The sequence below is a fragment of the Anser brachyrhynchus genome, assembly GCF_964034855.1.
Source record: "Anser brachyrhynchus genome assembly, chromosome: 16".
Classification (NCBI taxonomy): Eukaryota; Metazoa; Chordata; class Aves; order Anseriformes; family Anatidae; genus Anser; species Anser brachyrhynchus.
The window spans coordinates 4,092,427-4,113,649 of NC_137734.1; the positions used below are offsets into that span (position 1 = coordinate 4,092,427).

General features: G+C 42.1%; 1 protein-coding gene across 8 annotated transcripts in view; it reads right to left on the reverse strand.

Moving 5' to 3' along the window:
- Positions 1-21,223, reverse strand: part of CDH4 (cadherin 4) — a 673,189-nt gene that overhangs the window by 78,922 nt on the left and 573,044 nt on the right. For all 8 annotated transcript variants that reach the window (XM_080557562.1, XM_080557563.1, XM_080557565.1 and 5 more), the window contains 2 exons: positions 19,378-19,533; positions 12,004-12,148 (listed from right to left, as the gene is read on the reverse strand). In XM_080557562.1, the coding sequence (XP_080413688.1) occupies positions 12,004-12,148; positions 19,378-19,533 (301 nt within the window). The remainder of the gene's footprint in view (positions 1-12,003; positions 12,149-19,377; positions 19,534-21,223) is intronic.

Below are 21,223 nucleotides of genomic sequence, written 5' to 3' on the forward strand. Positions count from 1 at the left end.
AAAGAGCACAGAATTGAAACAAGGTTGCACAGGCAATGGATTTTATCCTTTCTCTTCAAGCATTTTTTTTTCTCTTTTGCAAAACCAGTTATCATGAGACAACTGATACAAATAAAGAAGCCATTCCTTAGATAGGTACAGGGGAAACGTACAGGAGAAATTTAAATAGGAAATATGCTGAATGAGGAGATGTTTGATTTGAAATCTATGTTATCTTAATGCATTCTATACTGAAAATATCTCTGAACAGAATGTCAAAACCTGGGGCTAATGAAAACAGAAGTGGAAGAGGAAAACAGAATCTATTTTAGGACACGTGCAATCTTAGGACATACTCCAAATAACAGGTGGTATTTTGTGATTCATTTTAAGTGCAAGAAAAAGCTCAGAAAGAAAAGTTACTGGGGCTCCTGCAGTCCTGGTCCCTCCTTGTTCAGGGTCTCTCAGGCTGCACCATAGGAGATGGGGGGTTCCCAACCTGGCAAGAGGTTGCAGCTGTGGTGGGCATGGGGGTGACCTGACAGGAGCTCTGTCGTGGATGGGGGACACGTGTACAGCAGGTGTCCTTTACTCTCACCCTCATCTTCTTGCTTCTTTTCTGCCATGTTGTATTTTGACCACTGGACTGAGCACATCTGCTCTAAAAGAAACAACTATTTTGGCAGCATTTGACCTACGTCCCCGTAAGGGAGATGGGACTGGACAAATGTCTCTAACATCACGAACTGACACCAGGGAGCTGTATTTCAAGGGGCAATCTGCTCCCTATCCACCTCATATCTTTAATTTCCCTCATGAAACCCAACCGCAGAGAAAATAAAGAGAGGAACTTGGCACTAATTACCAACTTGTAACTTAATAAAGCATCCTCTGCAAAGGGCCCTGTGTGGCTGCAGCACTCTGCAGCGCACGGTGGAAATCCAGCAGCCGCTTCCTTCCCCGGCTCTCCGCTGCTCCCTGGGGCTGTTTGTCTGACCACAGTCTGCTGGAAACCAGCTGCAAATTATTTCTTCGTTTCTGCAGTCCGGATGGTGGCTGGGAAGAGCTGATATGTCCGTTCCCATATTTCCCACTCGGCAATGCTGACTCAAGGGCAGCAGCCTGATGGCACCTCCTGTTCCCCTGCTGAGAGCCATTCCCAAGGACTGCTCCCAGGGGATCCGTTGCTCTAACCTGCACTCACCGTCAATGTTCCGCTCAGTTTTCTGTACATTTACTCTGTCTTTAAGCAAGACATATCCTCGAGATACCGGTGTGCTGCGGTGAATGACATAAACATATATCTGGGCACAAGAACTGCAGTAGAGTGCTGTGGATATATGCTGCTACAGAGCCTAACATCTTCTGGGTGCTATAGAAAGTCTCCCACTATAGGAAGGTGGTTGGTGATGATTTACCTACTATACAGTTAAATAATGTCATGTTTCTATGTTGTATGCATGGGGGTATATCTTCATATACTTTATATTAAAATAAAGGAAATACATCCTCATATCTAGCCCGTTACTACACAAATTAGGCAAACATATACTGGCAGACTGTACATTTCTTACACACTTGAGGGCTGAGACTGGTATTGTTAGGATTCAAGTGAAAAAATCCTAAAAGTGTGCTAGTTTTGGGTCAGACCTGGCCACCGGTGATGGAGATAAAAGAGAGGTGTACAAACACAACAAGAGGGTCTTCATGCTTTTGGTGTGTGAAAGAAGCATTAGCTTTATTTTCTGCTCTGAAGGACTTGCTTACAAGCATGCTGACAACATAAAATGAATGCATGAAGTGCCAAAACTCTGAATTTTGCCCAAGTCTGTGCTGTGTATCAAATAATGAAAACCCAGTCCAGACGCTGTTTGATATAACTGTATTAACCTACACACCTGGCCTGCTAACTCAGGTAGATAACCTGTTGAAAGAAAAACATTTCTCATCAAATCAGGCACATGGTATGTTAAATGAAATACCTAACCTAGTACATCATGTCAATATTAAATCACATTTGTTGCATGTTGAACAGCTCTTCTAAGAAGCAGATTGAATTATCATGCACAGCTAGTGATGACAAGATTACTGTGCATTAGCTTTTCATTAACTAATGTGCCAAGTTCATATATCACCTGAGTTAAAATTAATGTATGGCACGATGAAGGAAGTCTATCAGTAAAAGGCAAGACCCCAAGAAACTGAACTTCACAATGCATTTCCTTTTATTTCCCAGAGACCGCCATCTCTGAGATATTATTTTGTCAAATGAGATATTTTTGTTTCAATCTGACAATAGACAAGAAAAAAGAAAGATGCTTGAAAGCACCCCTAATGGAAAATATTCCCATTAGATTAATCAAGCATTCTGCAGGATGGGTAGAATAATACGTTACAGAAACTGGGGAGACAGAAGCAAAGGGAGATCATTTTTTACCTGTATATTCAGTTTTATTGATTTTAAAATTAATTGCATCTGTTTGTAAAAGACTGCAAAAAGATTTGATGTTCACTATATCTCATTCGATCTGTGTATGTTTGTAAAGTAAAAAAGGAGCAAAACAAGGAAGATAGCTTCCCTGTATATATACGAGCAGATAAACATACAGTCATAAACAAATGTCTCCTGAAAATTGCTCTGGAATCTGAGAATCAGGGTGATTCTTTCTAGCTCAGATGCTCCCAAAGCATGCCAAAGACTGCTGATTCCCATCATATTGTCTGCAATCTCCACTCTCCCGTCTATGCAACTGCATTTCTCTGTAAAGACTGGGCTGTCATGGTTTTAAGGCATACAAACAATATCTCAGCACAGTTGTACTCCCAAAGTCTTTGTTACAACTGCTTTATAATTACCATTTTTCTAAGCTGGTTTGATATCCATTAGTTAGATTTAATGCATGTAAAAAGAAAGAACTAATGGGCACTTATCAGGAATACAAATAAAAAAAGACAAAAAAACCTTTCACTTTGCCCTTTATACCACATATTACTATAAAAATACACAATCCTCTCTGTCTACTCCTGTGATATAAACAAAAAAGCTAAAACTTAATTTTTTTTTTATTTTTTTTTTACTGATAACGCTGATTCTCTATTGAGCTTTATCTTACAATTTATGTTTTTTAATGGCTGGTAAATGGTTGCAGAATCATTAAAGGTTGGTTAACCTTCTCAGTCTAATTCTGACCTACAAGATACTTAATTTAATCATTCCCCCATAGAAAAGGATTGAATCATTATGTGCAGACATGTGGTGATGGCCATATTACATTAGATCTTCATTAACCCAAGTTAATAATGGCTTTGTACTAATGGAAACCTCCCCTTCCTCCTAATTTTTTTTTTCCAAGTCGAGAAGCTCACTTAGTGAATACTCTGCATCCGATGCTGGATAGAGAGAAGACAATAATTGTTGAGGGGAAGATTAAATACTGAAAAGTAGTGTAAAATTTACAACACTTCCTAAAAATAAAATTTTCAGTGCAGAAGAGTTTCCTGATATTGGCTTTCTTCCCCACAGAGGACAAGATCTCACAGCCCTACTCACAACAGGAACACTTTGCCCATTAAGTGATTTCATGCATTGCAGCAGGGTTTCAGGAACAGAAAGACAGCACGCTATAAAAGCAAAGTGTCAAAATCAGATTACGATAAGTACAATGGGATCCTGAACAAGTCCTCAAAGTACAACTATACCCATAATTACTTAAATACAATTTTTCTACAAACAATGCTATTTTCTTTCTAATGAGCATGAAGAAGTGTGCTTGTGGTATTTGTCTTTTTAACTGATACTTAAAACTAACAAGATTCTTCCATTCCAAGTGAATGGAGGCCAGAGACTGGTTCCAGGCGTGCAGGTTGTGATGTGCAGAGCGGTCCCGAAGATAATTTTACTTGCCCTAACTCGGGTAGCAGTAGCAGTCTAAGTGGTACAGCACAGAGCTGCTCATGGCAGAATTTACCTTGCAGTAGGTATGGATGTTAGAGCACTATTTGGAGAACTGCTGTAGCATCAAAGACTAAAATGGCTCAGCAAATAAACCTGCATCCTCAAGTGAAAAAAAAATCTATTCAATGGGTGATTTGAAGCACTTTCACATATTCATTGTTAAAGATTTCAAGGGAAAAACAAGGAGCAGACTCACCAAAGGTGTTCAGTGGAGTCGTATAAGTAAATAGGAACGTGTGCAAGACATCAAGATGACAAGTGCCTGAAACTCTACTGCAGATGTAATAAATTGCAAATATACTTAAATTAAACTGCATCCCACACGCTCTGGATAGAAAACTAAATAGAAACAGCACTTTCCTTCTAAATGATATTCCTTCAGTCATAACTGATAGCTGCTGTCATTCTCTTTCCCCATTATTTTTGTAATCACTGGCAAATTTTGACCTTTCAAGCAGCTAACCTAATTCATAAAGGATGCCACTTCCTAATTAGTGGAGACATCAGATCCTCAGCCTCAAACAATGCAAGAGTCAGCCTAATGAGAATAAAGAGAGCAAGTGGGTCTGGAGAGATGACTGAGCAAGATGAAGCAGCTGCTGTCACCCGGAACTGAAATAATGCCTTCTTATCATTAAAAATAAAACAAGTATCTCAGGAGAGGAAATGAAGCGATGCACCAAATACTATGCACATGTGGGCAGGGCCAGATTTGAAAATAACACCTGTACAGCAGTCTGCAGCCTGCTGAGACCTCCAGCACCACAGAGAAATAACAGAAGCAAAACTTCAAGATGGGCAAAAGCACACTGAGCCTCCGAGCAAACAGTTCTGATTGCATAAATCGATGAGCCTCGGCTCGGCTGAGTTCCTGCAGATGAGACCTCTCCATTCCCATAGGCGAATTCAAAAAATGGAGAAACCATGACTTAGGATGAGATATCCTGAACACCACCACCAAACTGTGCTTAGAAGTACGGCTGGGTTTTGTGCGTAGCTGAAGGCATATGCGACCAGCGAAACCAGGCATATGTGACCAGGCTGAGCAAAACCTGGGGCTTAACACAAGGCTAGAATACAACCCTTGAATTTTGACTGAGAGTAAGAGCCATGCAGATTCGCAACAGCTTCTCAGCGTTTCCAGTGCACAGCAGGAAATCTTGATGGACATCTGTAGACTGCTAGTGCAATCAAGTATTTGGGATTTACAGTAAGCAGCGCTCGGCTTGGCTCAGCGTGAGAGCAGGAGGCAGAGGACGCGCTGCTGGAGCGCTGCTGCCTCCCCTCCCTGCGTCACGGTGAGACGCTGGCGGCATCGCAGGAGGTCTCTGGGAAAACAGCGAGATCAGCTCCGTCTCCTTCCAAACCCATCCAGAACACTACATGCGTTGTCTTTTAAAATGTGGTAGCAATAGGAGATGAGGAACAAAAGAACAAAAGTTCACTGATTTTGTGGATTCAGCCATCGGACCACAGCTGTGGTAAATGTTCGCTGGCTGGTGGAGGCTAGACTTGTGTTCACTGTGCGAAAGGCAAAAAAGGCAGTCGTGTACATGTCTGTGTACACCTACACATGCGAACACCTGAACACCTAAAACACTGGAACTACATTTTGGTATTATTACAGGTGGGCTAAATAGCATCACCCATGTAATTCCTTATCATCTACAATTTTTTGTTCCTTTTCCCTTGTATTAAGTGCATCTTTAGAACAGTTGTTTTGTAGCAACACATGTAATATAATGTAATAATAGATGTAAATATAAATATATATAGTACATATATATTACTAGATTGTTTGTAACTGCTGGTTAAAATGTAGTGGAGAGAGGACTACTGCAGAGTCATAACTCACTTCAAGAATGGTCTCAGAACATGATTTCCACATTGTTTTTCTTTATATCAACCTGGCCATTTTTTTTCTGGAGGAAAAAAAACACCAGTCGGGATTTGCATTTTTTTTTTTCTCACTTACAGTCCTGTAATTCACTTCCTTGCCATTGGGACTAGATGCTTCTGAAAAGGAAATTAAGAAGAGCACGGATTTCATAACCACTCACCTCGAAATAAAATGGAAAGCACTATGATATGTGTGCAGAAAAACAATTTCTTAAAATTGTGCTTGTCTGAGCAAAAGAACTTAAAAAGAATATTGTGTATCCCAAGTCTGTGTGTAATGTGTGAGAGAATAGAGTCGGGCTGGACAAAGGCATTTTTAACAGCACATGAAGTGCAAGGACCAGACTAGCATCTACCAAGAAGAACATGATAGGGCTGCATTGGGGCGCATGTTCAGGCTTCTCATGGGCCTAGAAGTAATGCACCCGAGCTGTGAAGAGCTCTGGGAAGACTGGAAAAAAATTTTGAAGCTTATTCTGGCACGTGAAGATTTTATCTTTACTCGGTTTCTCTGAAACGCATCGAATTTGCATTATTTCTGGCTTTCAGTGGTATCAGCAGGAAAATGCACCCGGCACAGGCCCCAGACTCCCCTGTGCAATGCCCATCGCGAGCAGCCTGAGCTAGCTGAGGTCTACAAACCTCTGTGGGTGCTCTGGTCAGCCAGAGTTTTCCTTAATGAAGAGTACCAAATTTACCTCCATGCTGGTAAAAGAATATTAAACATTTTAATTATGAGCAGCAGAACTGCATTTTGCAATGATTCATAATGGGAGAAAGGGGTTTGTACCCAGTGCCCCATTCATTTTCAAAAATGAAGCTGCTTCTCTTTGGTGATTCCAGATTTCGGGCACTGCCACTTTCCTTTTCTCCTGTTCCAGTCAGTAACACCCGCTCTGTTTTTCCACTGTAAGAACAACCTGCAGGGCACCAAACACCTCGTCACTAATTGTACTACCAGGATAGAAAAGAGGAAGGAGCTCGAAACGCAGAATCCAGATTGTTCACATGAATACATATATATACACATGCAACTATAGGCCTTAAAAGATTAATTTCACATGCCTTAAATTGCAGTTTAATTTGAAAACTAATTCAGCCTCATAATTGGCTTTCTGCTCAAATCACTGAGGCTAAAGATTTAAATTCTTAATATTCAGATGACTTTCAAGTTTCTGGCCCCATCTGTGCATTAGTCCATGGTGTTAATCTCTAAGGGAATCTCTGCTAGCATAGATATAAAATAAACAAACTGGGACACTAATAGAATAATTGGCTTTTTAAATCCTTGTTTTTTTAATATACTGCTTATTTTTATGAGATTTCTTTAACTCAATTTGCCACATATAGATTTGGCTCCCAGATATTTCATTTTTCACGTGGCATGCTATCAACAATTATTCTATCAGAGTTCCATGAAATCAGGAGCAGACGGGGAAATTTTGAATTACAGCATTTTTCATGTGAGAAATACTGATTTTCCTTTATTTTGGAGGGCTGTCTGTACTTAGCAATCTTTCACACCACTTGTAGGGAGGGTGACCAGGATAAACCATCCTGGAATTAACAACACCGCAAGAAAGAGCGAGCTAGCCGAAACCCGAGTTTAAAAGAAGCCACTTGGACTTTTGCTTTATTGACTTGAAAGGGACCAAGATGCATCCAGAGGGTTAGTGAACTGGAAAGGATGAATGAGAACGGAAAAGGCCAGTCTGACAGGAACAAATTGTTTTGGAGAGATGTGTTAATTTTTGACAATCTTTCTGTTAAAACAAAATAGATACAACCCTGAGCAAAGCACTTGAGTCACCGCAGAGCATTTCACATTGACCTTTTCAGAACTGAACGCTTCAGTTAAGTAAGACATCCCCATCCCACTGCAAGGTACTTTTTGCATCGGTTACATCAAAACCGAGCTTCTGCAGCGACCAAGTAATTTTTCTCCATCACATTTTGTTTTGTGATTAAATTCCTTTTTTCCTTTTACAGTTAAGCATTTTCATTTTATCTTATACAGCCTGATTTTTATTTTTATTTTTTGAAACTGTAGAATTTCATTTGAAGCAGCACTCCCCTCCCCTGGGATGCCCCTGGGATGCCGCAAGCTCAGCTGTGCCAGCGCAGTGGTGGGGCTCCTGGCAGGCAGTAATTGGGGTTTTACAGAGGGGGAAAAAAACACCCCAAACCTGTGCAGAGCCACAGGCTTTGAAAGGGCAACAGAATCCTGAGCCACAGAGCTGTGCAACCCGTCCTGCTTTATCAGCGCTTGAAAGGCAACTTGGGCAGCTCCAGGAGAACTTTGCTGATTAAGGCTGCCAGAGGGACCAGGGGAATTTCAGCTCTAGCTTGCAGCTGCATTTTTAAAACTTGTCTGTGTTCTTCATATAGAGGCAAAGTTCAAAGAGGCAGAACATTATTCAATATGAGTAAAACAAGGCCTTTTAAGATACACTTTCAAACAGTGGCTTGTTAAATCAAAACAACTTGTGGGGGAAAGAGACAAAGGAAGAAATATGGTCCTGAGGAAAAGAGAATCCTGCATCGCTATTCCTGTTCTGCATTTTTGGAAGAGCCTGCATGTACACATTTAAATTGTCCAGCTGCGTGACCTTAGGCTAGATAAACTAGAAATGTATTAAAATGCTTTCCAGAGAGTGTCAGAAAATGAAAATGAAATGCAATTCAGTGTAAGAGCCAGCACACATTTAAGGATGTACACGGGCCACGTACACGTGGATGTACACGTGTTCACGCTATAGAAAACTTCATGTATTCCTGATTTCAAGAACACTACGCTCTGGTGCAAAACACTATTTCAATTATTATAATCTTTAACCAGCACCAACAACCTATTATAATTAATAGTACTCGATGATTTCTCTTCTATTCCTGTCAAGGGTTGCTTCAAGGTGACTTGCACACCGCAGAGAGCGCGCTCCTGGAAGCTCAGGCGTCTGAGTGCCCTGCGGTCTGGGAAGCCGGGTCACTTAAACCCCAGTGACCATCTCCAGTACGTCTCTTCACACTGCTGCCAACTCTTCCAGCTCTTGGACAGTCCCCTTTGAAGGTTATTTGTATGCCTGAAGCAAAGCTGCCATGGGAGGTAACGTGCCCAGCAGTACCACAGCACACCGGAGGCTGGAGTACACAATCCTGCCTGCATTCCCATTTTCCTGGTTATCTCCTTTTGCCTTATTCAATGCAGTAGGTCACATCTTATTTGGCCACCCTCCCACCCCTGCAATGGTCAGGCATGACATCCAGCTATCCTGCAGGACCACCTTGGCAGGGCACCCTCCTCCAGCTTGCTGCATCCCAGCTTCTATGAGGGGACCCGGCTGAGCATCCTCTGGAGGTACCGTCCTGCGCGGAGCCCCTGCACCAGATGCCTTTGCTTTGCCCTGTACTTCAGGGTGAGAGCTGACAGCACAGCAGAGCCTTTCTTATTCCCTTTGAATGCAATGGGCTCTATTGATCCTGCAAATCAGCCTTGCAGGGGCTTTCTTTACAGCTCAAGGTCACTGCGCCCTGCTCAACAGCATATTTTTGATGGTCTTGCTCTGGGAAATTTCCATGGGTAGAGTTCGAGCTCCATATGTCCCTTCTCCTTTTTTTAAAATCTGGGCAAAATTCCTACTGACTTCAAACAGACATTGGCTGCTCATACTAGCTGCCCTCAGAGCCAGCATTTATCTGGGATACTAACACTCCAGTTACTTTTCTCAAAAAAGGTGTACAAAATCATGAAGAACTTTGCAGATACTATGCTAATCGAGGAATACTGCACTTTCAGTCACAGCCATTATAAAGGGGCATATGGAAGATGTGAGAAATAACAATTGCACAGGATGTCCAGGGAAGCATTTTCAGTCCTCAGGCATACTTCAATGCCAATGAATAGTAGAAAATGAATGCTGAACTCCTGTATCACATAATAAGATTTTTTAGTTTGCTTGAAGCAAATCTCTACTTCCTACATGGATATGCACACGTATGCATATATATTTATAGGTGCATATGTAACTTAATTTTGAATCAATATTGAACACATTTTGCTGCCACCTCTAAGATTATACAATGTCTTTCATTTGTTGACCATTGCCGCAAATAATGTTGAATTCTGGCTGCCTATTTTTCCTTTTGCAAAGACTCCTTGGTTATTACAATACTCTGAATCATCTTGAACTATAAAGAAGCTTCTGAATCTCTGCAAGATCTATGCTTAGCTAAATACACCGTCTAGATTTGCGTCTACGCAGAACAGGGATACGTAACTTTGAGGTAAATGAGGAGTGCGCAGACTTTCACAGTAAGTATATAACCTCTCTATCATTTCTCTCAAAGACATAACATCATGTTTATTGCCAAGTACATGGAATGAAAGCCTCAGATTCCCAAATTCCCAGGTGGTTCTACAAAAGCAAGGAACAGAAATTCAATACTAATATAAACCTTTAAAAGAATACCGATTAAACAGGAAAGGGGAGAAAAAAACAAATACATCAAAGACAAATGTAATTGCTTTTGAATAAAACCAGATTGCTTTCTACCTACCTGCCTTAAAGGCAGACACACCAGCCTAGGATACAGAATACCAAAAATCACTGCTGGAAGCAGAGGCACAACCATTTTGTAGGCAAAGGTATCCTATTCTGATTTAATAGCTCAAAGGCTTATCTGGATTTCAAACAAGAGGATGCAATTTACTGCTTCTTTCACACAAATGAGCAGAGCTAGTTAAAACATCTGGGAACACTTTGAATATTGATTTGTCCTAGAATAAGATGTAAGAAATTTGATTTGCTATGGAAATGTATTAATCTTCCAACCTTGGTACGCTGCAAAGTGGCCTTCAAGTGAAAGAAGGAAAAGTCCTCCTGGACGCTGCCATCTGAACGAGCAGCTCAGAGACTTCCCACATCACCTCTGCAGACACGATTTGGAGCAGCACTTTGAAGCCTGGCATGTCACCACCCAAAGCATATCAGGAAGGAAGCTGTACATATATTCTTTCCTCAAAAATAATGCCACACGCTGTCCCCAGTACGTGTCACCACAACAGCCTATTCCTCACAATGCTGAAAGACAATCAATCACGGCTGCAATTCACCTTGTTAAAAATAGTGGCCACTGGAGACTTTTCAATGACACCTCAGGCAGTGGAGAAGCCATGACAGATGTTTGCTGCCACAAAACAAAGTCACGTGGCATCTAATCCCTCTGCTGAGGATCAGTTTATCTTGGAAAAATCTCACGCGGATTTCAGGAGATGTACTGAAGTACCGGTGACAGTTTTCAAAATAAAATTTCAGCTTAAGTAATGAATGCATTCAGAGCAGTTATGTTCAGCAACAAGCTAAAACCACCCTGGTTGCCATATTGGTAACTGTTCAGCTCTGCTGCACTTAAATAACAAATCAACAATACAGTTGAAAAGAAGACATTAAAGTCCCTTACAACTGTGTTTTTCCAAAGATATAAACATATTCATGTAAAAATCATCACTCGCATTCTGTGTATAGCTTACATCCTCACTAACGCTTCACTCATAATTTTTCTGAAAATCTGCCTCAGATTTTTTCTACATTTTACCCTCTGTAAGAAAAATCCATAGGAATGGAGGATGACCCAGCAATTTCACTGGGAACATTCCCACTTCAATAGTTCTGCATCACGCCCAAATAAGACAGTAATTCCTTTACACCCTGGGACGCAGACTGTACTGAAGGCTCTGGGTGTCAGATACAGAGTTTGTAAATGACTAAATTAAATACCAAGGAGTCAGATATTCAGCATTTTGGGCACAGGGTCAGTGAATGGTCACAGCTGGGTTTGCTTTCTGTTCTTTGTAGTTAGAATATGCACCTGCAACAAGCATATGGGAGAGGCAATACCAAGCATTACTCTACACAACTGATGCTTTCGCAAAGTCCACATCTAGAAAGGGGCTACCAGGATCCAGGTTCCCTCTAACCCAAGTTTGCACTTTCTCTGCATCAGGAGAAAGAGATACCAGCTAAATCATTCTCATCTCCATCAGTCTTCAACAAAGGAGCAAGCAACAGAAAACCTCTCTTTTGTGTTCCCTCTACTTCAAGAGCAGGCAAAGCCACCAAGTCAGATTAATGTTTGAAAGCTTGTGATAACTTTAAGACTTTTTTCAACCGTACCTGGTTTAGAGCCTTCATCAACAGATCCATTATAGACTTGGTTTATAAACTCCGGTCTGTTGTCATTCATATCAATCACATAGATGTAAAGGTCAATAGGATTCTCCACTTTGTTTCCATTCATATCCACTGCATGAGCCCGGAGCTGGGAATAAGCACAATGAAAGCATAATATCAGCAATTGGATTTGTTGCAGAATGAGAAACCATGCTTCGTAAGAATTGACTTCACTTCATAAGTACTTTCTCAAAATTGAACTAAGAGGGTATCTAATTCCAGCAGAAAGCACTGACGTGGTTTCCATCTGAACTTTACACTCTACAGTTTTTCAAGGCTTAACATAATATTGAAATAATATTTTAAAATATTGTCAGTGGAAACACGTTAAGTCTGGTGCAGTGATGCTATCCCTTCACTGCTAATAGATCACTCTGTTTTAATTTTAAGACATGGTGAACCTTGTCTGACAAACTGAAGAGCAAATTTTGTTTAGTTCCAAACACAGTGAGGAAATGAGATTGACTTGAGAGGTTTCTTATGGGGACCTGCAGCCTTTCATATCCACAATAACAGGGATTAATAAACGAAGAGATTTCAGAATGGCATTAGTATTGTTTATTCTTTGTTTAATCACAGTCTCTAGTCTCAGCAACAGCAACCAACCCCATCACTTTATGCACCGAAAGATATAAAACCAGTCCCTTTCCCTCAAATGACGGGAGCCCCTGTGGCACTAAGAATGAAATATTTTCTCCGGCTTAACTAAAGTATCAACGATGAAGCATTACAGTAACCAGAGCCACAGTGTTAAGTCCCCAGCTAAAGTGGAACTGCAGCTTTATCTTATTAGCAATAACCATCAGTAATAATGCTGGAAAACAAGAGCATCTGTTTTCTGAACAAAAGGGACAGCTACAGCATGTCAAAATGAGTAATTAATAAAACAAAGCAATCAACATTAGACTGGAACAATCGGTAATCAGGTGAAAAAAATGGATAGCTTCCTCATTCAAGGGAACAGATGGCTACTCTAAATGGTGTGAGCACTGAACGTCGCTGCCGGCTTCACGAAAAAGAAGACAAGCGAAGAAAGAGCTCCGTGGCCCCTGGCTTTGGGTGGGCAGCGGAGGGACATCTGCCTTGGCAGGGGTGCTGCAGATGTTGTTAGTCGCCCCTCTTCGCTTGGATAGCGGGCAGGGACAGGGGACCTTAAACACCTGCGTGCTCCAAGCCCTGTGAGCGTGGCGATAGCCAGCAGCCTGTGGCTGCTGAGCAGTGAGGGCGCTGGTCCCTGCCAGCACCAGCCCGGGCCATCGGGATGCTGCTGGCGTGGGAGCTCCTGTGCCACGGAGGTCTCCAGCTCCTCTGATGCGTGACGAATAAATGTGCTAATTGTATTAGCACTGGTTCCCGGCTTCCACTTCCCTGTGCCCGTGATTGATTCAACTTTCTCCTTCATGTATGGCATTCAGAAGTCCAGAGCTTAACAAAAGGAACTGCACGCTGTTATGATGGGCTGGATTAACATTTAATCAAGCAAAGAGAACAAACTGCCACGTGAAACAGGCTGAACGAAGAACATTTTTTAAAGGAAGTTAAGAAGCACTTTTTCTTTAAAGACTGAAGAAGTCTGGCTTCATTTTCAATACAGGATGTACCATTTGTATTTCTTGATTTGTAATGCTCTTAATATCTGCATTTCTTGCCGGAATATAAACTGCTTTGACTCCCACCTGTTGAGCTATCCTTCATCATGTCAGATGTAGCAATTCAATAACTTTACAAGTCAGAGGTCAGATTGCCTTTGAAAAAAAGTAATTCGGAGCTAAAATTAAAGTTATTATCTTCAAACTGAGGCAGCACTGGGCTGCCTCTTGCTGTATTTCCAGGAGCGGAAATGGCTCCATTCAGAGATAAAGCAGAGAGCAAGGCTGATATCTTTCCCCTAAGATCTGACTCTCCCCCTGCAAATTTTTAATTACATTTGACAGCTTTTGTTTGAAACCTCCAGGAGTAAGGAATTTCTCAGCAATGCACATCTATCTGCTTATTACACTTAGCACACGTTGCCACGAACAGGGTACTTACTGCCTGCGCTCAAGGAAAGAAAAATTTCAGCGAGCAAGGCTGCAGGAATCTCCCCCACCTGCACTGAGCCAGCACCAGCACCTGGCTGTGCTATGGGAGGCAGGATGGTGAGTGGTGACCTGGGCACCAGTGTCCTAATTCATGGCATTTGGGCAGCCAGGAGCATGGCACTCATCTCGCTCCCCACCCCAGTGCAGCAGACCCTGTGCCTTCTTCCTGCTCCTTTTTTGCCTCATTTCAATGAACTTTTCCTCCTTTTTTTTTTTTTTTTTTCCCTCTTGCGCTTGCTTGCGTGAATTTTCTCTATGAATATTCTTTAACAAATCTTTGTGGTAATGTCTCAGTATCATTTCACACGTTACTCTTCTGCGGTCAGTGCCAACTGCAGCAGAGGGAAATGTGGTGCTTGAGCCAGAGAGTGGAATATAAGCTGTGCTCAGCAGGAGGTCTTCCTCATTAGAGACCATTCCTAATTAGAGACCCCTCCCAGAGGAGGGAGCAAAGGGAGATGGACTCCAACTCAGCAATCTGCCCACTGAGAAACAAGCTGTACCTCCAAGGCAGATCAGATACTACATTCCCCTTCCTTAATTCATCTCCCCTGTCCTCAGGCCCTGCTCTCTGTATTCATCTTGCATCCTCAATCCGGACAACGCTCTTCTTTTTGGAGTCATTCTTTAGATGCTAAGATAGGGCTCATTTGTGCAAGGCACGAGCCTAACAGGGTGCTCAGCAGAGCAGGCTGCAGTCTGCTCCTACCTGTACCCAAGTCGGTGCTTTGGAGGTAGGACGGGAGGCATGAAAAGCAGGTGCACGCGAGTGCTTCTCCATAGTTTGTGACAGTGGGTAAGGCACAAAAGGTGATGGCTCTGCTCAGTCAGACACAGACATTACTTGGAGCTGGAAAAAACAGCTCTGAAAAAGCCAGTGAGCACAGCCTGGACCAGAGGACACACACCACACACAGGTGTGCACAAGTGTTCACAGGGAAGCCGATGGGTAGCTGGAGATACAGCTAAGAAACACTTATAAAGTTAGCTTGAAATATTTACACTGTCCCTAAGAGGAAGAACATGACAGGAGTAGAGAAGGAATAAATAATAAGTGAAACACCATGCAGAGGATTCTTAAAAATTAATACAGGTATAGCCAACTAATCCTTAGTCGGTGTACGCTGTACACCAGCCAAAGAGCAGGCTCAATATTCTTTAACAAACATTGTTTAAAGGTATGACAATTGTTGCTATCATATTCAGCAGCAGCTACCACAGGTCTCTGAGGTTTTTCTACTGACAGTTTCCCACGTAAATGTAGCTGTTGGCATACAAATGATTCAGTATCATGATTATTGATTACACTGGAGGCTGGTGGTATCTGAAGGTAGTTAGTCAAAGTCAACACAGTGAATTGTGCTAAATATGAATATTACTTATGCACTAATACTACTAATACAAATATATATTATCAATCAGTGACAGGGACTCTAAGCAATAAGCATACAATGTCATGCCTAATTTGTGTGCTCTTAATTGTGATTAAAAGTGCAAATTAGGACATTGTGACACAAATGGCTGGCATTACTCACTAGAACTTGGTTAAAAATACTGGAATTAGCTCTTGTATCCCTGAATTTTGAGAGATCTTTTTTGTCTCCTTGCACTGGAAATAACTTTCTCAGACTATAACTAACCTGTCCTGCTCCAGCCATTTCTGAGACAATATTTCATTAGTCTGATGCTGAAGGCATACATGTGTCTGGGATTGGATTAGGACTTGCTTTAGAGCTCCCCCATAATGTACATTACTTGGGTACCATAAGCAATGACTGCTTAATGACACGTTGATGTTGATGGCTTTTAAAAACAAAGCTTGCAAAACATCTTTGGAAAACTAACCTGCCAGTTTGCTATCCCTAGCACTTGCCAGGCCTAAATGCAGCTTGATATGAAACCCGTGTGTGGATCAGAAAAGACATTCGGAGTCACTAATTCAGTCACCAGTACAAACAGGGCTTTGGGAACTCAGCTAAATAAGGCCAAGAGAGCTCATGCATATTAAATATTACTACCTGCCGAAACTTACTTGGCATGCAATAAACATGAAGGGCTGACTAGAGCAGGAGAAGCAATAACAAGCCGTGCCTGCCGCAGCGAGACGGGGTGAGCTGGCGCTTGTGCTGGGAGCGCGCCCCGAGGCTGTGTTCCTGCACACGCAGCTCCCAGCAAACCGCTCGGCACAACACGCGCTTCTGCAGCACAACGTGGTGCTGGTTAAGTGGCTGCAAAGCCCTTCTCATTTTTTCCTGATCATATTTGCAGCTGACACTGCATCTGGGATGTCTGCAAGGTCCCCGGAGAGTTTGCACTCTGGTTTCTAGTGCAGACGAGAAAACAGATGAGGCCAAAATGCGGCTGAACTCGCGATCTCTGCCCCTGCCAATTGTGCTGGTGAAGTTAATGCAGGGCTGCTAGCGCACACTGCACCTGGGCAGACAAAGCAAGTCCCAGAGGAATATATGTCTCTGCATACATCAAACTCAGAATGATCCTCCCTAAAAGTTCATGAAAACGTATGGGGAAGTTCTGCTAGAGAACTGAACTAATTAGAAAACATCCATTTCTCCCTAGGGAAAAGGTTAGGTTTCATCAGACAAATGGCTTGCTAAACGTGGGGAGAGTTAAAACACTCGTATTTTTAAAATGGTAGTCCTGAAGCAATGCAGATAATTATGCATAAGAAAATATGTGTTGAGAATGTAGGAGTTAATGAAACAGAACTCTTCATATGTAGCCTCACAAACACTTGCAAATTATTATTATTATTTTTATAATTAGATTCTAGATTACCTGGGAATGAAAGCAATGAGGACAACACTCAGCAGTGACAGAGATGCTGAACAGGCTTCATTCTGTTTAGGACTGCAAAAAAACCTGAGGTTGTATAAATACCCCCATCTGCAGCCTGAGCCGCCAGCCCCTGTGCTGCTGCGGACCAGGGGCAGTGCCCGGAGCTCTGCTGCCAGCCTTCACCACTCGAGGGTTAGGTCCAGAGCTACTAACCAAGCTAACAAAATCTCCACAGCAGATGTCAAACCAACTTAGAGATGGCCAAGCTTTACAGTCAGGATCCAAGCCTACACCTAAGTCGCTGTTTTATCGGTATGAGCCTAGCTTCAAGTCTGTCTGCCTTTCAGTTAAGGGCTTGGCTATTTGAAGTGACATTTATTAACCAACTTCTCTGAAACTTGCAACAGCCAAGACTTGGGACTGTATCTTCTTTCTGGAGGCTGGCTTATTTTTTCCAGCTTCAAGGATCATCCACTCCTACTGTAAGTTTCTTCACTAGTGCTTGGGTCATTGCTTTGGAGATGGTGTATTTATACATGCTTTGTAAAGGATTATTAAACGAACAATTGATGATTCAGTAAATCATCAATCAATTGCTCCTGAGGCTAAAGGATCTAAAGGTTGTTTACAGCCATGACTAAAATGATCTCCATCACCTTCTACTGCTCTGCTAACAAAGATTTTCTATCACTCACTATTCTTGTCTATAAGGTCTCACAATGTATTTATCAGCTATTCACTCTCCATAAACTATAAATTCCTGTAACCTTCAGAGTGTGAATATGCTTTCTTGTGCCTGGAATTGCCAGTTCAAGGTTTTTGTAAGGAACAAAAAAGGCTGGGAATCCTGCAGCGTGCACGAGGCAGACTTACCAGTTGCCTTTGCTAAGGTGAGAATTCAGTCTACTGAATTTCCCGTAACCAGCAGATTAACTTTGTTATTAAGGCATTGCGTGATTTGTTATTACAGGGGACAAAATCTTTTTCATCTTATTTTTTTTGACTGAGAATGTCCATTACTAGACATCATAGCGGCTCCATCAAAAGTGTTAACTTGTGCATTGTATTATCGACTACACTGTTATAATAACCTGGCACTGCCGAAACAATATCAACAATGATAAGATGACACACAGTATCTCAAATATTTCTTTTTCATAACAATCTCTCTTCATATTTTCACAGGCGCAAAAAACCAAAATAATTGTTCTTGTTCACAGAGGATAAAATAATTTTCCTTCAGATTCTCTTTTACCCAGGGGAAATCTCTTTTTCCACCCAACTAAAGAGGTGATCTATTTTCTTTATCCTTCCACCCCAGTCCAGAAGCTGTGTCAACATGGTTAACTGGATACCTGATAAAGCTGACAGAATGTGCATCTCCGACGGAGCAGTTAGGAATATGGTGTCACTGGAAGTGACCCGTACCGTTTCACTGACATTACAGCATCCCTGGGAACGGCTATTACGATGCCAATAGATGTGGCTAATGCTGATACAAAGCAATCCATGAAACAACCTTTCACAACCACTCTGGGAAACAACTAAGGCGTAGAAGCAGGAAGTGATTGAAATTTTGCGGGGCTATCATGCAAGGTGCAACACTGCTTTTAAAGCAATTTGTGAGACTGGATGCGCTGTGCAATTATGCCATGCAATATATGGGCTATGATTTATATCAATACATAATGACCAATTGCACTCTAAGTATTCTGCAGGTAGTGCATTTTATCAACTAGGGTAGTGTAAGGCAGCACTTTTGAGTGTAATTAATCTTAATTAATTCCCTCATATTCAATATTAGCCTATCTGCATATTTAAAAACCTATCTGACACACCCCCATCATACTTCCTGAACATCTCCTAGTGATTTAAAATGAAAAATGACTATGCCAATTATTGAATGTTTAACTGCAGTAATGATTCCTAAATTGGTAGTTTCCCAAGACACGCTAATGTAGCGGTTGGTTTCTCATGGTTTTGGGGGGTTCGCTCCACAGACAAATTTGCAGGGATTTAATAAGCTGCATGAAGTTTCACCACTTTATACAAATGACTGTAACCTTATTTCAGTAAAGGAGAAGGAGATTGGTTTAATGCTGCTTTGCATTGATGCGGCTGATAAAGCAAGGGCAGGTTACGCTGAAGGGAAGCAGAAACAAAGCTAACATCTCCACACACATACACAATTGCTCCAGCACAGATGGCACTGAGACTTGTGGTGTTAGTTAACCTTGTGCACCTCTGCAATCAGCTCCTCAGAGCTTTGCTAATGCAGAGAGCCAGTCCAAACTGGTAACTGGGCTCTGCTTTTGCACGCAGATCCCAATATTCTCAAAGCTGTGTGTTCCTAAACAAGATGAGACTCCCCAAACCCAGCAATTCTGTGAATCTAGGTAAAACCCAAGATGCGTTTTTTCTCTTGGCATCTCGCGCTTACATGGTAGGAAGCTCTTTCTTCTCTGTCCATCGGGCGAGTCACATACATCCTGCCAGACACAGGGTCAATGCTGAAGACTTCCATCGGCGGCTGGTCGGCTCCCACTCCAGTGATGCTGTACCTGATATGGATCTCTTTGTCCTTATCGGAACGAATCTAGATGAAACAACAAAGACAGCAATCAATAAGTTTTGGACAAAAGCCATATGGATGTTTAAACAACTTTAAAGATCTGAGCCTGAAAGCTGCATAAATGTAATACTGCTGTCAATTTTGACAAGGGAGCTGTACGCCGAAGGTTTGGAAAAAAGCCAGTAGAAGTGTATTCCACATATTTTCAGTTATTTTTCTGCTCTTTTATTCATGATGATTCTCTAGGAATCATTGAAATTCTGACTTTTTGCCTTAGATGTAGAAGAATCTATATGCAGAAAAAATGCCATTTACTTGTCATTGAAACCATAAGCTTCTGAAAGTGTCCAAATTGTTCAGCTATACCTGGCGTCTCATAGCCATTAATCACTTCCCAAAATGCTCTCTGCTGTCTCCCCCATCACACTCTTGTTCCCTGTAACCGTGCACACAACCACTCCCATGACATTTGGAGAGCAGAGCTGCTCACTCCTGCTTTGTCCAGCCCTGCTGGCTTGATGAGGCTAGGATGGGAATGCCGGGTGGGACGTTACCATTTCATTTGACTATTTGTTGAGGAAAAATGCATTTGGCACATTGCTTTTGAAACTCCTTCCCTCCCATGCCTTGAGAAACACGACAAATCAAATACAGCTTGATGAATTACAGGAACCTTGGATTCAGAGACAAGAAAATAAAAAAGGGAGGTTAATATGTTGTCCTAGCAACCCTGACTATCTCTTTAAAACCAAATTTAATTTTCTGATCAAATGCTGAAAGAAATTCTTGCAACACCATGACTATTCCTGAAACAAAGTGCAAGGTACAAATAAATTACCACCCCCCCCCACCATCATAAACTGTCTTGGCAGCATAAAAGTGGTGTATTTTTTTTCCCTAACAGGTCTATGAATACAACAAAGTTGTGGGCGGATAATAGAAATCTTGTAGCTGAGGGCACGTTAACATCTCTGCTCTGGCAGCTGCTAGGTGGGCTCAGCAGGTTGCAGGAGGCCCCCACACCCCTGAAAGCAGCCCCAGTCTGGGGAGCAAAGGTGTCTTCCCCGGGAGCAAAGGGTTGGGACGGGGCCGTGGGCTGCTCTTGCACTCCTCCCACATACGACTTATCGTTATTTCCTCCTCTCCCGACATGGGAGGCTGGCAAGATGCTGAACGCGTCGGTGCAGAATCACACCAGTTCCCCCAACAAGCATCTCCAAGAATCTCCTCTGATGTTTTTGTCCAGATCATTACCAAGCTTGTACGCTGGTTTCTTTGCACTGCCTCCACTGAGCAGCCTGCTCCCGTTAACAGCTAATAATGTCAGTTATTGCTAGGCACCGCCAGGATTGATCCGTGCTGCACCCACACTGCTGGAGCTGAAGGTCAGGGAATACAGACAGTTTCATCTGTCTTTTCTCTACAGGATTCACTGCTTGTTTAGGCTGTTAGTACCAAGAAAAAACTGGACGTGAACTTAAAAGAGATACTGGGGACACTGGGAATGTGCCCTTACGTTGCACACAAGCTTATATGGGTTTTTGTGTGCCTGATGGGTATTTGTAATACAGACGCAAGTAGACAGGCAAGAATCCAATTTTCATTAACAAATCCGTGGGTGAAAAAGAGTATATTAAAATTAAGCTTTGCTTGCACAACTGTGGTATTAATGATGGCAACTGGCTCCTCAGTTCAATAACTGCAGTCTATAGTC